The 12,310-nt window shown below is 42.0% G+C and overlaps 2 protein-coding genes across 2 annotated transcripts; both read left to right on the top strand.

Annotated features, from left to right (window-relative positions):
• The first annotated feature begins 2,847 nt into the window (after positions 1–2,847).
• On the top strand, positions 2,848–6,334 carry LOC116253593 (adenosine kinase 2). Its single transcript, XM_031628498.2, has 13 exons — positions 2,848–3,113; positions 3,239–3,292; positions 3,694–3,740; positions 3,842–3,873; positions 3,998–4,099; positions 4,237–4,304; positions 4,822–4,898; positions 5,003–5,100; positions 5,183–5,253; positions 5,338–5,404; positions 5,505–5,627; positions 5,853–5,913; positions 5,994–6,334. The coding sequence occupies exons 1-13, from the start codon at positions 3,031–3,033 to the stop codon at positions 6,134–6,136; spliced, it is 1,026 nt and encodes a 341-aa protein (XP_031484358.1). The 5' UTR covers positions 2,848–3,030; the 3' UTR covers positions 6,137–6,334.
• Positions 6,335–10,132: 3,798 nt separating this feature from the next.
• Positions 10,133–12,217, top strand: LOC116253605 (uncharacterized). The gene is made up of 2 exons (XM_031628515.2): positions 10,133–11,826; positions 11,918–12,217. The coding sequence occupies exon 1, from the start codon at positions 10,267–10,269 to the stop codon at positions 11,695–11,697; it is 1,431 nt and encodes a 476-aa protein (XP_031484375.1). The 5' UTR covers positions 10,133–10,266; the 3' UTR covers positions 11,698–11,826; positions 11,918–12,217.
• Positions 12,218–12,310: the final 93 nt, after the last annotated feature.

Below are 12,310 nucleotides of genomic sequence, written 5' to 3'. Positions count from 1 at the left end.
AACTTTCTTTCCCATATGCCTTTTCTAGTTCTTACGTTTTCTATTCTTCCTCCTCTCCTGCCCACCAGTGGAAGCGAGAATATGCTGGCATCTTGGTTCCTTCGCTAGTTATTGATACAAAACAGTACCCGTCACCATCTCACCAAACCCTAACATGTTAATGAGACTTTTCTCGACCGGTGTTTACTCTTCTTACTACCTACCTAGCAATGACTTATCCTTCCAAGTTTATACGACCTAATTTTGTTTTGTATTGAAAATGAAGGAAGCTGGAACCTCGAGACGCAAACGCAATTGCCTAAAAACTAAATTTCTATGTTCATCTTGTTTTAAGTTGTGTAACATAATGTGCGCAGTGCAGGTTACACACACGAACATAATGAGCTTTTGGATTTTTTTCTCATCAAAACTTGACAAGTTTTGTATCATCGGTTTACGCGTACTACACATCATCAAATCCTATACGTTCATCCAAATAAGTTGGATTTTGAACCTGGAAAATTAACCATATCTTTAAACGGCTAGAGAAACCCAAAACTTTGGTTTCCGAAATCAAATGATCGACGATTCTTCTCGTGGCACTTAATTATTCCATATATATCAGAGCCATGTCAAACGCCGAGGAGGGGCGTCGATAGAATTATGTGGCTGCGCTTTGGACAAGACGAGGGGATCTCAGATCTGCTACCGGAGTTGAGCACTAACCCCTCTCCCCACAGAAACTGATCGGGTCCTGCGCTTTAATGGCTAGAAGCTCAGTTTTAGTCATACATAGCTTTAGAAACAAGCCGCGTCTTCATTCCAGTATTACGGTGTCATTTTTTATGATAACTTAATATCCCCTCTTGTTTAGCTTTAAAGCTTTCATACTTGATCAATTCAACTTGATTCATGCTCTTTGCCTTTTCCTATATTTTGGGTGTATACTATACAGCACAATTTTAGGATCTTTTCTTCAGCTTCGAACCTATGGTGTTGTTCACGTGTTCCTCATCACGTACATCGACAATTCTATAATATTTCACTGCAAACTTGGTCTCCGAAAGCTAGGCCCGTTGATATGGCCAAGGCTAGAAAGGCGACGACGACTTATCTTCATTGTTTTAAGTTGGTGTCTATCTTTCATTCCTAATATATAACATCTTATAGTTACAGTGAATAACTTTTTGGTTAAATCTTTAATTTTGTTAATAAATTCATAAGTGCCAACTGTTAAAGTCAATTCTCATATCATATTAATATGTCATTAGGGTAATTTCTTTTAAAGGCACGCACACATGCGAATACACACGCACAACAGACACAGACTCGTGTTTGGATCGTGAGAGTCGCTGTGGGACTAGCAGCAGTTTAAAAGACAAGAAGATCTTTCTTTCATTTAATCCCATCACTACTGGTTCATTAATGGCAGAGAATCAGAAGTTTTCAGTTGATCAGGGACTTCACTTATTATAAACATCTGTGGGTCAACCCTCCAAGTCACGAGGAAGGGGGCACTTGAGGTCTAAAGCAGCATCTCATTCACTGTATGTATGAGACATGAAACAATGAATAGTGTATTATGAGACATGGCATCGCTGTATCTACTAGTCAATCAAATCAATTTGCCGCCAAGTAGATGGGGATGGGGTGATGATACATCTGATCTCTACAACCCTCATCAGGTTGTTACACATACAAGAAGCTGGCAGTCATAAGTGGAGAGTTGCGAAAGGTCTTGAGACGTAAACCTTAGCTCGAATCTAAATACTGCCACTCTTACATTTTTTTCATGGCGATGCTTTGGGAGTGTGAGTGTGTCGAGTCGAGCCATTGGTCTTACCCAACCCAACCCAACCTACAAAGTGCATACTTGTGGAGTTTAAGACATATGCGTGTATATCCCATGTAGAAAGCATATGAAAACTTGAAACAAACTCCAACCTGATTAAGACCAACTCTTACTAATATCCGATTTCAATAACCAACCTACATTCCCCAGTTCTCTAACGCGAACATATTCATGCTTGACCGGCACCCACACCATCCATGCTCACAAATTTAAGCCTATGCCAAAGCTGGTTTTGGAATGACAAACCTGCCTTGCCTGCCAGGCGTAAAAGCTGCATTTTCATAAAAGTTTTCAGTCCACCTGTGATGCCGAAAACGAATGCCGTTTTGCCTCCAAAACACCGTTTTATTTTTGGGCATCCATCCATTCCAAACATACCTCAAAGCATTAATTGTGATTTTCCAAGAAAGAAAAAAATAGGTGGATTTAGCTCGGGCATGGCTTCATAACTTGCCTAAAACTGATGAAAATCGGCTCAAGTTCGTGTTTATTGAAAAACAAAAGGCTTAACAAGGGACGATTCTATTTGAATCCAACCTGGTTACAATCCAAACCGTCAAACTCAAACAGATCTAATAAATTCAATCTTCGATACTTGTAGCCGTTTTGAACTGTGGTAGATCGTGAGTTCCAAATTGAAGCCCGTTTCAGATACAGCAGGGTGGGTTTTACAATATCGCATCCAAGCAAAGATCCTCTAGCTCTCTCACAATGGTGGTGCTGTTATCAGTATCACAACTAGGGATCATCCTTTTTTCATGTTCATGTTCATGTTCATGTTCATGGCCATAGAGTTTGGTCATCATTCCAATTCCACCGGACGCCCTGAACCCAAATATTTCAAGTATGCAACCAGTTAAGAGAAAACCACGGAAGACCCTTTTTGCAAAATGTCGAACAATGAGCACCTGTCTTATTTTTCAAACAATTCGAGGTGTCCAATCTCCTATTTTTCACCGGCGGGTGGCTCGCCTGAAACGAGCAAAATGCACTCGGGAAAGGGCTCTACTTAATTTTGCCGGTGGTTTGGAGTAGGGTTTTTGTCGGAACTTCCTGCTCCACCTCTATAAATTTGCCGCGAGATCCCCAAAGACGGGGGAGAGAGAGAGAGAGAGAGAGAGAGAGAGAGAGCCCTCCGTAAATCATCTCCCTGTTCTCCTGCCACCGAACACCTCCGTCGTCCCCAACAAGGAAGCAAAATGGCGTATGATGGCATCCTCCTAGGAATGGGCAATCCCCTCCTCGACATCTCCGCCGTTGTCGACGAAGATTTCCTCAAAAAGTAAGAGCAGACATTTCCTTTTTATAGTTCCCGAGTGATGGTATTCCTTGTGTCCTTGGAAGTGGCTACAGTATTCATCTATTTAGGGTGTGAATATTCTGATGCATCTCGTTTCGAACTTTCAGGTATGATATAAAGCTCAACAATGCTATCCTTGCAGAGGAAAAACACGTTCCCATGTAAGTAAACTGCTTGAACATGCCAGATCTGGCATTCTGTGCATGGGAATTAGTTAGATCTATCTTATAATTGGTGGCGGGGATATGGTTTGTGTTGTGAGATTATATTGATCAGCCTTTTTGGGAGATCATCTTCTGGCAATGTGGTACGCTGGAGAACAGAAGGGAATTTGCTGTCCTATTTCTTGGATACACTTCTTCTACTCATACATGTTCTCCTCCTATGAGCTTTAGCACATCAGCTGTTTTGTTCAGTAAATATTCTGACGGAGGAGCCAGCAGATGGGATGTTTTGTTCGTTTCGTTGCTCAAATTTGTTAGATCTATGCTTCATTTATTGAAAGATTTTGAAATTCTTTCTCAGATTATACTGAAAAAATTATTTTTGCTGGACTTATTAGGTATGAGGAACTGGCTGCCAAGGAAAATGTTGAGTATATTGCTGGAGGTAGTAATTTCTGTTGATAAACATTATGCCGTTTAGTTGGAAAAGGCAATAAACTGATACATCTTAATGCAAGATTGAGCTTATGTTGTTTACTGTTTCAGGTGCAACGCAGAATTCAATTAGGGTTGCTCAGGTATGAATCATTTCTTTCGTGTTTTCTTTATCTTGATATAAGACGATCATCGTATGCTGTTATCTTTGCTTACGATTACCGGATGTGTTCTCTTTGCTGGTCTGTCTGCTGGAAAAATGTGCAGTGGATGCTCCAAATACCTGGCGCAACTAGTTACATGGGTTGCATTGGCAAAGACAAGTTCGGGGAGGAGATGACTAAGAACTCAAAGCTTGCAGGGGTCAATGTATGATTTTTCACACGCTGACTCTGTCTTTATGTCAACCAAACACAAGGAAAAACAAATATGACTATTTTATTTTCGAGCAATAAATATTGGGATCCATCCTGGTCCTTATCTATTTAGCTTGTTTTCCCCTGTAGGTTCATTATTATGAAGATGATTCTGCACCGACTGGTACTTGTGCCGTCTGTGTCGTGGGTGGTGAAAGGTCTGTTTTTTCTTCCTGTACTTACTTGTGAATAAGTTTGCCTGAAACTGGTCTCTGATTTTGTGGTTGTGTTAATTATTGCCGATGGATATACCAGATTGTCTAGTTATAAATTGATATAGCTTGACTGCTTTGCCTCCCTAGCTATTTTAGTTCTCGAAATATCATGTAAAATTTGGAAGTTCCACATTGTGGAAAATTATTGAGCTTGAACCAGATCGTTTCTGGCTTGGCTGATTTACAGCTCGTGATTTTTCATGCACTTTGTGATGTGGTTTGATGGTTGTAGTTATTTGTTATAGAAAAACCCAAATGGTCTCCTAAATGTCGTTGGTGGCCTACAGTATTAAGAGCCAAACTGGTTTCAGGGGATAATTCATTTTATAATGGAGAACGTTCAATATTTACATACACACACATTGCCCCGCTGTGTGCTCTCTCCAATTTTTTTTAGGTGGGCCAATCTATCTTTGTTATACCACAACCTAACTCCTTTTTCCTTTTCGAAAATTTACAGGTCGCTGGTTGCCAATTTATCTGCTGCAAATTGCTATAAGTCCGAGCATCTGAAGAGGCCAGAAAATTGGGCACTGGGTGAGTTGTTGATGTTTTTGTTGTTGTTTTCTCCTTGCCTTTCCTGAGTTATTGAAATTTGTTACCAAACTTTCCTACTTCTATATGTTAAATTGTTAATGCAGTTGAGAAGGCCAAGTTTATCTACATCGCTGGTTTCTTCCTAACTGTTTCGCCAGAGTCTATCCAACTTGTTGCTGAACATGCAGCTGCTAACAGGAAGGTGGCTCATTATATGCCCTTTTCATGCATTTTATCTTTTGTTACCTGTTAATTTACGTATTCCTTATGTACATCATCCTCAGGTGTTCATGATGAACCTCTCAGCTCCTTTTATTTGTGAGTTTTTCAAGGATGTCCAGGAAAAATTTCTGCCGTGAGTCTCTTCTTATGTCTTCATGTGTGGGTGTGCCTGTTCAAATAAGATGGCTCAAATGTTGATAAACTAATTGAACTTTAGGTACATGGACTATGTATTTGGCAATGAGACTGAGGCAAGAACCTTTTCTCGTGTTCATGGTTGGGAGGTATGACATTTGGATTCTTTTTCTTTGGATAATAATTTTTAGTGTATTATGACTTTTATACACAATTTTGATTTTGTTAACTTTTTCTTTTATGGTGTAGACTGACAATGTTGAAGAGATAGCTTTGAAGATTGCTGCTTTGCCTAAGGCATCAGGAACCTACAAAAGGGTGGTCGTCATCACTCAAGGTGCTGATCCGGTGGTTGTTGCTGAGGATGGAAAGGTAAACCTCCTTGTCCTTGACTTATAATTCTGAGGGTCCAAGGCCCTAATAAGACTAAAAGGACTATGTAGCAGAATAGAATGGTGGATCTGATCGAAAGGTCCATCTTCATCCCACATTTTTTCCAATTAGAGAACTTTTTTGCAAAATTAACTTTGTATACAGCCTTTAAGGATTGCCTTGAAGAGTTCATTGAGAAGTGGTTTTTTGGTGTTATTGTTGCAGGTAAAATTGTTTCCTGTGATACTGCTACCCAAGGAGAAGCTTGTTGATACCAATGGAGCAGGTATACTGATGTACAATGCTACTTGCTTTAAGGTTTTGTATTCAATTTCCATTTCTCACATGCATGATCCTTTTCTGCAGGGGATGCATTCGTCGGAGGGTTTTTGTCTCAGTTAGTTAAGGAGAAGCCTATTGAGGAGTGCGTAAAGGCAGCTTGCTATGCAGCCAATGTTATTATTCAAAGGTCTGGCTGCACCTATCCTCCGAAGCCAGATTTTGAGTGATCGCCTGTCGAGATCAGATTTTAAAAATCTCTCTACCTATTTTTGGAGTTCTCAATTTTTAGCTCAGACGAGCTGCTCTATTTTTGTGTGGTTGTTGATCCCCACACTCCAGACTCGTGATGCTTGGTACATGATTTTGGACATATATTGATTATTACAAAGTTCTGTTGTCGTATCAAGAGATGTGGTTTTTTTGTACTTAAAGGTGCAACAACATCGCTGCTTAATTCCCTCAGTCACATGGAAGCTGACCACTAAACCGATTGAATGTTCTCAGTCAAATCGATCTGCAACCTACTCTATGAGGCACTTTTTTATCAAGTTATAGGCATGGCTCCAAGTTGACTAGCAAATGAAACATGTTATTGTTTTATTACTGGCTGGGAAGCTTGGAAATTGGTGCGCTTTTACATGTTCTTTTTCGGTTTGTTAAACAATATTACTTTGTCAATCTCATGGAACCAGTAACCTCCTCATGTTTGACTTCCAGATTTTAACGCAGTGACGCTGCCTTTGTTAGTCGGGAGGAGGTTCCGTCATCTGTTGTGATTAGTCTCATAAATGTTTGTAGTACTTTCTATTTGAGAAATGGGTAGGTGCCAGACACTCAAGTGTTGATTCTGAATCATTTTTACGGAATGGATGATTAAGAGAAAAAAGAGAGAATTTTATTCATCCAATACTAGTTCATAACTTCTCTTCTTTATAAGATCAGCTTGACTAGATGCTAGCACCTCAGGGTTGGACACACAGGCGGAGCCACCCCACACCAGTCCTGCAACGTTATCTTTATTTTTATGTTTTTTGTTGTGTTATACACATAATGCCCATTTGAAAATAGAAATCTGTGAATAAGTGTCTCTCTAGAAATTTTTTCTGTCTCCGCCGTTGGTTGAACACTTATTTTTGTCGCTGTTGCATCTGTGCAATTAACGTGTAACAGCCTCCAGCTGATGAAAAGGAGATGGTTTTATTGACAGCCAGGGCCTCGAAGATGGTGTACGTGTAATCTGTCAATTGGGTGATTGAAACTTGAGCGTGACAGGTGTACCCCTTGCATTTGCTACAAATCTGAACTTTCTTCTGTCATTCTTGCTGAAACTTTAGGCTGACAGGAAGCCGGTTATATTGGTCGAGTGCTGCAGTACACCTTTGGAGAATCTGCTGGCTCTTTTGTTCCCTTGCTTCTACCTGGTATTCTTGATGATCTTGGAAATTCTTTCAGGGAGCATTGGAAATATGGTGGTGGCATGTGAGTCATATATACGTAACCAGATCCTGGAAATGCTAATCTAGGTGTAAATGCCCATCACTGAACACGCTTTCATGGAGACGGAAATGGATCAGATGTGGAACAGTCGGCCACAGTAATTGGTGCCTCTGAGTCCTGAGTTGCATTGGTGCTGAAGTAGAGCCTGCCATATGCTTAAAACAGGAGCCAAGCGCTCGTGGGAATCAAGCGAGTGACATGCATGCTATATGCCGCTTGGCCAACCCAACTACGCCATCTTCCTTGGGTGATTGGTGTCCGGACACAGAGTAATTTTTTACAACAAAAATGATACCATACTAGAATCTTGTAAAACAGAAGATGATAAAGCCCTCACCTCCCTTGAGCAACCCTAGGCTTCCGGGGGGAAAAGTGTTTGTCTAATGCAAGGTGACGAACCATTAGCGCCATGTCTCATACAGCAGAGCCACATGCAAAGGTCAGGCGGGCTTGAAATTTCATAGCCCATCATTGGATCCCGACATGAGCTGTGTTCACCTCGAACCTAACTCCAAAGAAAAAGCGGACCAAGAAAAGCACCATACCCTATTCGGGATTAAAATGGATTGGATATATCTGTTTAGGTTTGATCTCAAATCTATTTAGTTAGATCTGGTAGAGAAATCCGCACAAACACTGACTAAATTCGGATTTTTTGTGCAGCTTAAACAACAACTCAACTCGAGTCCAATACCAGATTGGAATGATATGCATCGACTTGATCGTATATAAAATTAGAATTCAAATTTTGTGATTATATATGATGTTAACCTTAGCTAAAATAACATGTAGGCAGATGAAGTCGTCACAGAAGTGCCAATGTCAGGGACGAAGTTGTCAATTTGCCCTGTGGACGGTTCAATTGCCTAAAAATCTGGAATTAACTAAAAGGCTTTCATACGGCGGTCCTATATCGATGGTTCAATTGTCAATTAACCCAAATTTGCAGGTCCAATTAACTTTGACGTTGAGTGTTCTTAATGACATGGCAATTTAAGTCATGGATTGTTTCATCTTGGATTACGTTTCTTATCCAAAATTAAGAGGGTGTACATATGGACCTGGCTGATAATACGAAACTCTACATTTAAGGTGGCGGTTGATGGCTACCGATTTTACTGCAGAGATACGTGGGCACGTACCCCAATGTCACAGATTGAAAAAAATAAGTAAAGTAAACACCTGCAAAACAAAAATGGTCGCGGGAGAAGTTGGAGATGGAATTGAGTTTACGGAGATGATAACACCTCAACGGTGAAGAGGACTGGTTCCCTCATTTTCTTCCTTAGCTTTTCCATCACATTCGCTTTCACTTTCACGACACATGTGAAAGGGTATTGTAGGCAGTCAACACTTTTGCTACCCTCTTCCTTTTTTTTTGTCTTCAATCTGTTCTATTTGAGAGAGATTGTATTTACACTACACAATCCTTTCAACCAAAACACATTTTATCACGTTGAAGGCCATGGACGCCCCTTTTACGACTTTCACGCAGTTTAAAAGGTCAGATCATGAAGCTTAGTCCAGTACTGACTGCATACTTTTGCTGTCAACTGTCATGCTTATATACAAGTCATGATCCATGTTTCCTACCGATTTCTTATTTTCTGAAAAGGCAAATGCGCACATTGGTGAGCGAGCGACGTTCTTCATCTCTCAACCGAAGCCTAATACGTAGGAGTAGTTCATCTGATCTGGCAAACCACCCACTGAAAAGAACCTCCATAAGGTAAGTCGATGACAGCAAGTTAAGCACCTCTTAAGTGAGTTACACCGCCTGTGTGAGGATAATGGCTACTACGAGACTAGCTGATATTGACGGATTCCCATTTTCAGATTGTGGCTTTGACCCACTTATTCAGTTCCGTCTGAGAATTTGGAGTCACTCTGGCTCTCTGTTTTTCTACCGACGACAGGAAAATGGGCACTTGTACAAAACGTACAGCCTTGGCAGTAGAAAAGAGACGACGATTCGATCACCAGAGCCAACTGCATATTCCTTTTAGCGTATGATGATGTTGCTGCGACGTTTGGAACTCATTAAATATTATCCTAAACATGGCATTCCATCTGATTCATTGACGCGCACTCCGGATTCATAAACACTACTACTACTACTACAAGCTTTAGGCCGACTTTCTTCGTTGGATCCTGTGATTTATAAGCAGAAGCAGACCATCCCCTGCAACGCATGAACTAGGTTTTTTTTTTTCAAAGTGTTCTTTCACGCAGAACGAGGGCGGACTAATCACAATTCACGCTTTCAAGAGCCACCACTACTGATCTTTTTGCACGCTTCAACCACGAAACATATTGGCTTGTTTGTCTCTGTCACTCGGGTGTCATTGTCCAGGCAATTCAAGAGGATAAGTGATGGACAAATTTCCGTTTGAAGTCCCATTTTTTCCATTTTAATTCAATGAAGTGACAAGTACGATCCTTTGTTGATTTGAACCAAGTTGTATTTTTTCTTTTTCTTTTTTGCTGACAACAGCCAGATAGAGCCACCATTTCTTCAATTCAGTAAAAACTGTAAAGTTGCAGATTACATGCAGTCGAATGAAGCACCGGTCCTTTTACCGTGATTATATATAAATGGCCCGTTCGGGACAGTCTACAGCAAACTTGAGTCAACAGACTGTACGTTCAGATTCAATACGAGGCCGCCCTGGAATTAATGCCAAAGTAGTTCCCTTAAAATGAAATTTTTTCGATGATTAAAGTCCCTGAGGGCGTAGGAGGCAGGGGCAATTGGGTAATTCGCTGCTAGGGCTTTGCAGTTCCCAGCGGAGCGCGTCGGATTCTTCGTCGGAAAAGGTAAGCGCAGAGAGAGAGAGAAGAAGGGAAGGAAGGGGAAGCGATGAATCGTCCTCGGCTTGACCTCCTGACTACCGGATCGGTGTTGAAGCAATCGTCTCGCTCCTTCCTCTCCAACTTCATCGCCTTCCTCCTTGTCTCTCTCTTCTTCTTGGCCTTCCGCATCGCCCTCGAGCGCGGGACGCTCCTCCTCTCTTCCTTCCTCGAGCAGCAGACCTCTTTCCACTCCCTCTTCCCTCCCAATTCCGACTCCTCCCACCCATATTCCGGCGAACCGCCGGAATCTGCCGCCCGGAAGGCTGGGGCCGCCCGCCGCTCCTTCGTCATCTTCACGAGGGGCGGAACTTTAGACGATGATTTCTTTGCCGACGAGAGTTTCGATGCCAAGAACGGGGCCTCCGTCTTCGGCATCACGGCGGACGGTGGTTATCCAAACGTCTCTCGGTTTCTTAACCGGCCGTTGCTGGGAAACGCGAAACTTGAGTTCCCCCAGGAGGCGAGCGAGGGGGCTGAAGGGTTGTCAGATCAGAAGATCTTGGCTGGTGATGATCTCGTCGTGGCGGTCGTTGGTTCTGGTTCCTTCATCATGGTGGGGGACGTGTTCGACGATGATGATGACGGGAGCAACAGGACGAGATCGGCATTCTTCGAGAGGAACCGGCCTGGAGGGATAAGGTTCTATGATCAGCATGGGGTGCTCTTGGACCAGGCGGATGCAGCCGTCTTGATTTTTCTCATCGTTGGTATGTCTGCGGCTTTCGGATGGTTGCTTTTAGGCTATCTGTTTCTGCATTCATGTTCCTATGGGGTGGTTTTCTTCACCGTTCTTAGTGGTCATTTGGGCAAAAGAAACTCCATGATTACATCGTTTAGGGTCGGTTGCCGCTTGGGAATTAATAGGCTCACTGTCTTCATACTTCTCCGATGGGCATTCCGGGAAGTCCTTACGCAGATACTGTCTCTGTTTTTTTTCTCCAGCGTGAGCGACGAGTACACTTTGGTTAGACTGGTTATGAGACTGAAATTGATGCCGTTTTCAGTGGCGATTCCTTTGACAAAAGAAATGGCAAAGGGTGGCGATCTTTCTCTGAGAATTTGGGGTTTCCTTTTTGCCTGGTTTCTGATCGAGGCGCTCATTTCTTTTGCACAAAATTTGGATTGCTGGGTTGCTCTTACAGAACCCAGGACCAGCGTATTGAATGCTGTTGTAAGGGGTTGTCGATTGACCTCTGTAATGTGGAGCAAGGCCATCTGTATAAAGATGTTGGAATTGGTCTTTTGTGGGCTTGGTGCAAGATTAGTACTTTCAGGGTTTGGTGGCGATCTCTTTGCAATGTTCTTCCAGTCCATGGCACAGACCTTCTTTCTTGTTGCTTGGTTGGTTTTCTACTTTGCAGCAAGGTCTAGCTGTGTGATTGACAGTCACCAGTGGGGGTACAGAGAATTGGAGGACTGTCTTGAAGCCCTTCGTTGAATCTCAGTGCCATTCTTTATGGGTGAACCGTGGACTTGTTGCACTAAGGATCCTTTTTTAGAGCAAATGGGGAGAGAACCATGCATAGATGATGCTTTGCTACTCTGGATGCCTTTACGGCAAAGGGAGGTAAGTGTCCCTCTTGGCTTATTGATATACTGAAGAGCTTTTCTAAGCCTTGCTGTTGCACTCAGGCCATGATCCGGATTGTTATTTGCAGTCCTTTGTACATAGGGAAGCTTTCGTGGAATCATTAGAGCACGGATATGATGAAGCTTGTGTCTCGTTTTTGATACAATATGTTGTATTGTAATGCTGTTATAACCCCAGAGGTTTTCATGTTGAGGTGTTCCTCAGTTGCATCTGTAACATGTGGAGGTCCTGATTCCATGAGATTACCAGATGGATCTTATGCTTCTGTGCAATAATTTGCAGTGAATGAACAAGGAGAAAGATTTGTGTTTCACTGAAAAATCATGAATTGTCTACTGCATAATGTTGATTTTCTAATTTTGACTCCTTTCACTATGTGTGCCCATGTGCTAAAAATCAACGCATAAAATTGTGCTTCCGTGGCAAAAGAAAAAGTGAATTGGTTCGCTGAATTTATGAA

The sequence above is a fragment of the Nymphaea colorata genome, chromosome 4, assembly GCF_008831285.2.
Source record: "Nymphaea colorata isolate Beijing-Zhang1983 chromosome 4, ASM883128v2, whole genome shotgun sequence".
In the NCBI taxonomy this organism is placed as follows: domain Eukaryota; kingdom Viridiplantae; phylum Streptophyta; class Magnoliopsida; order Nymphaeales; family Nymphaeaceae; genus Nymphaea; species Nymphaea colorata.
The sequence above is the reverse complement of the archived record's forward strand: the minus strand, read 5'-3'. Positions and strand labels throughout refer to the sequence as shown.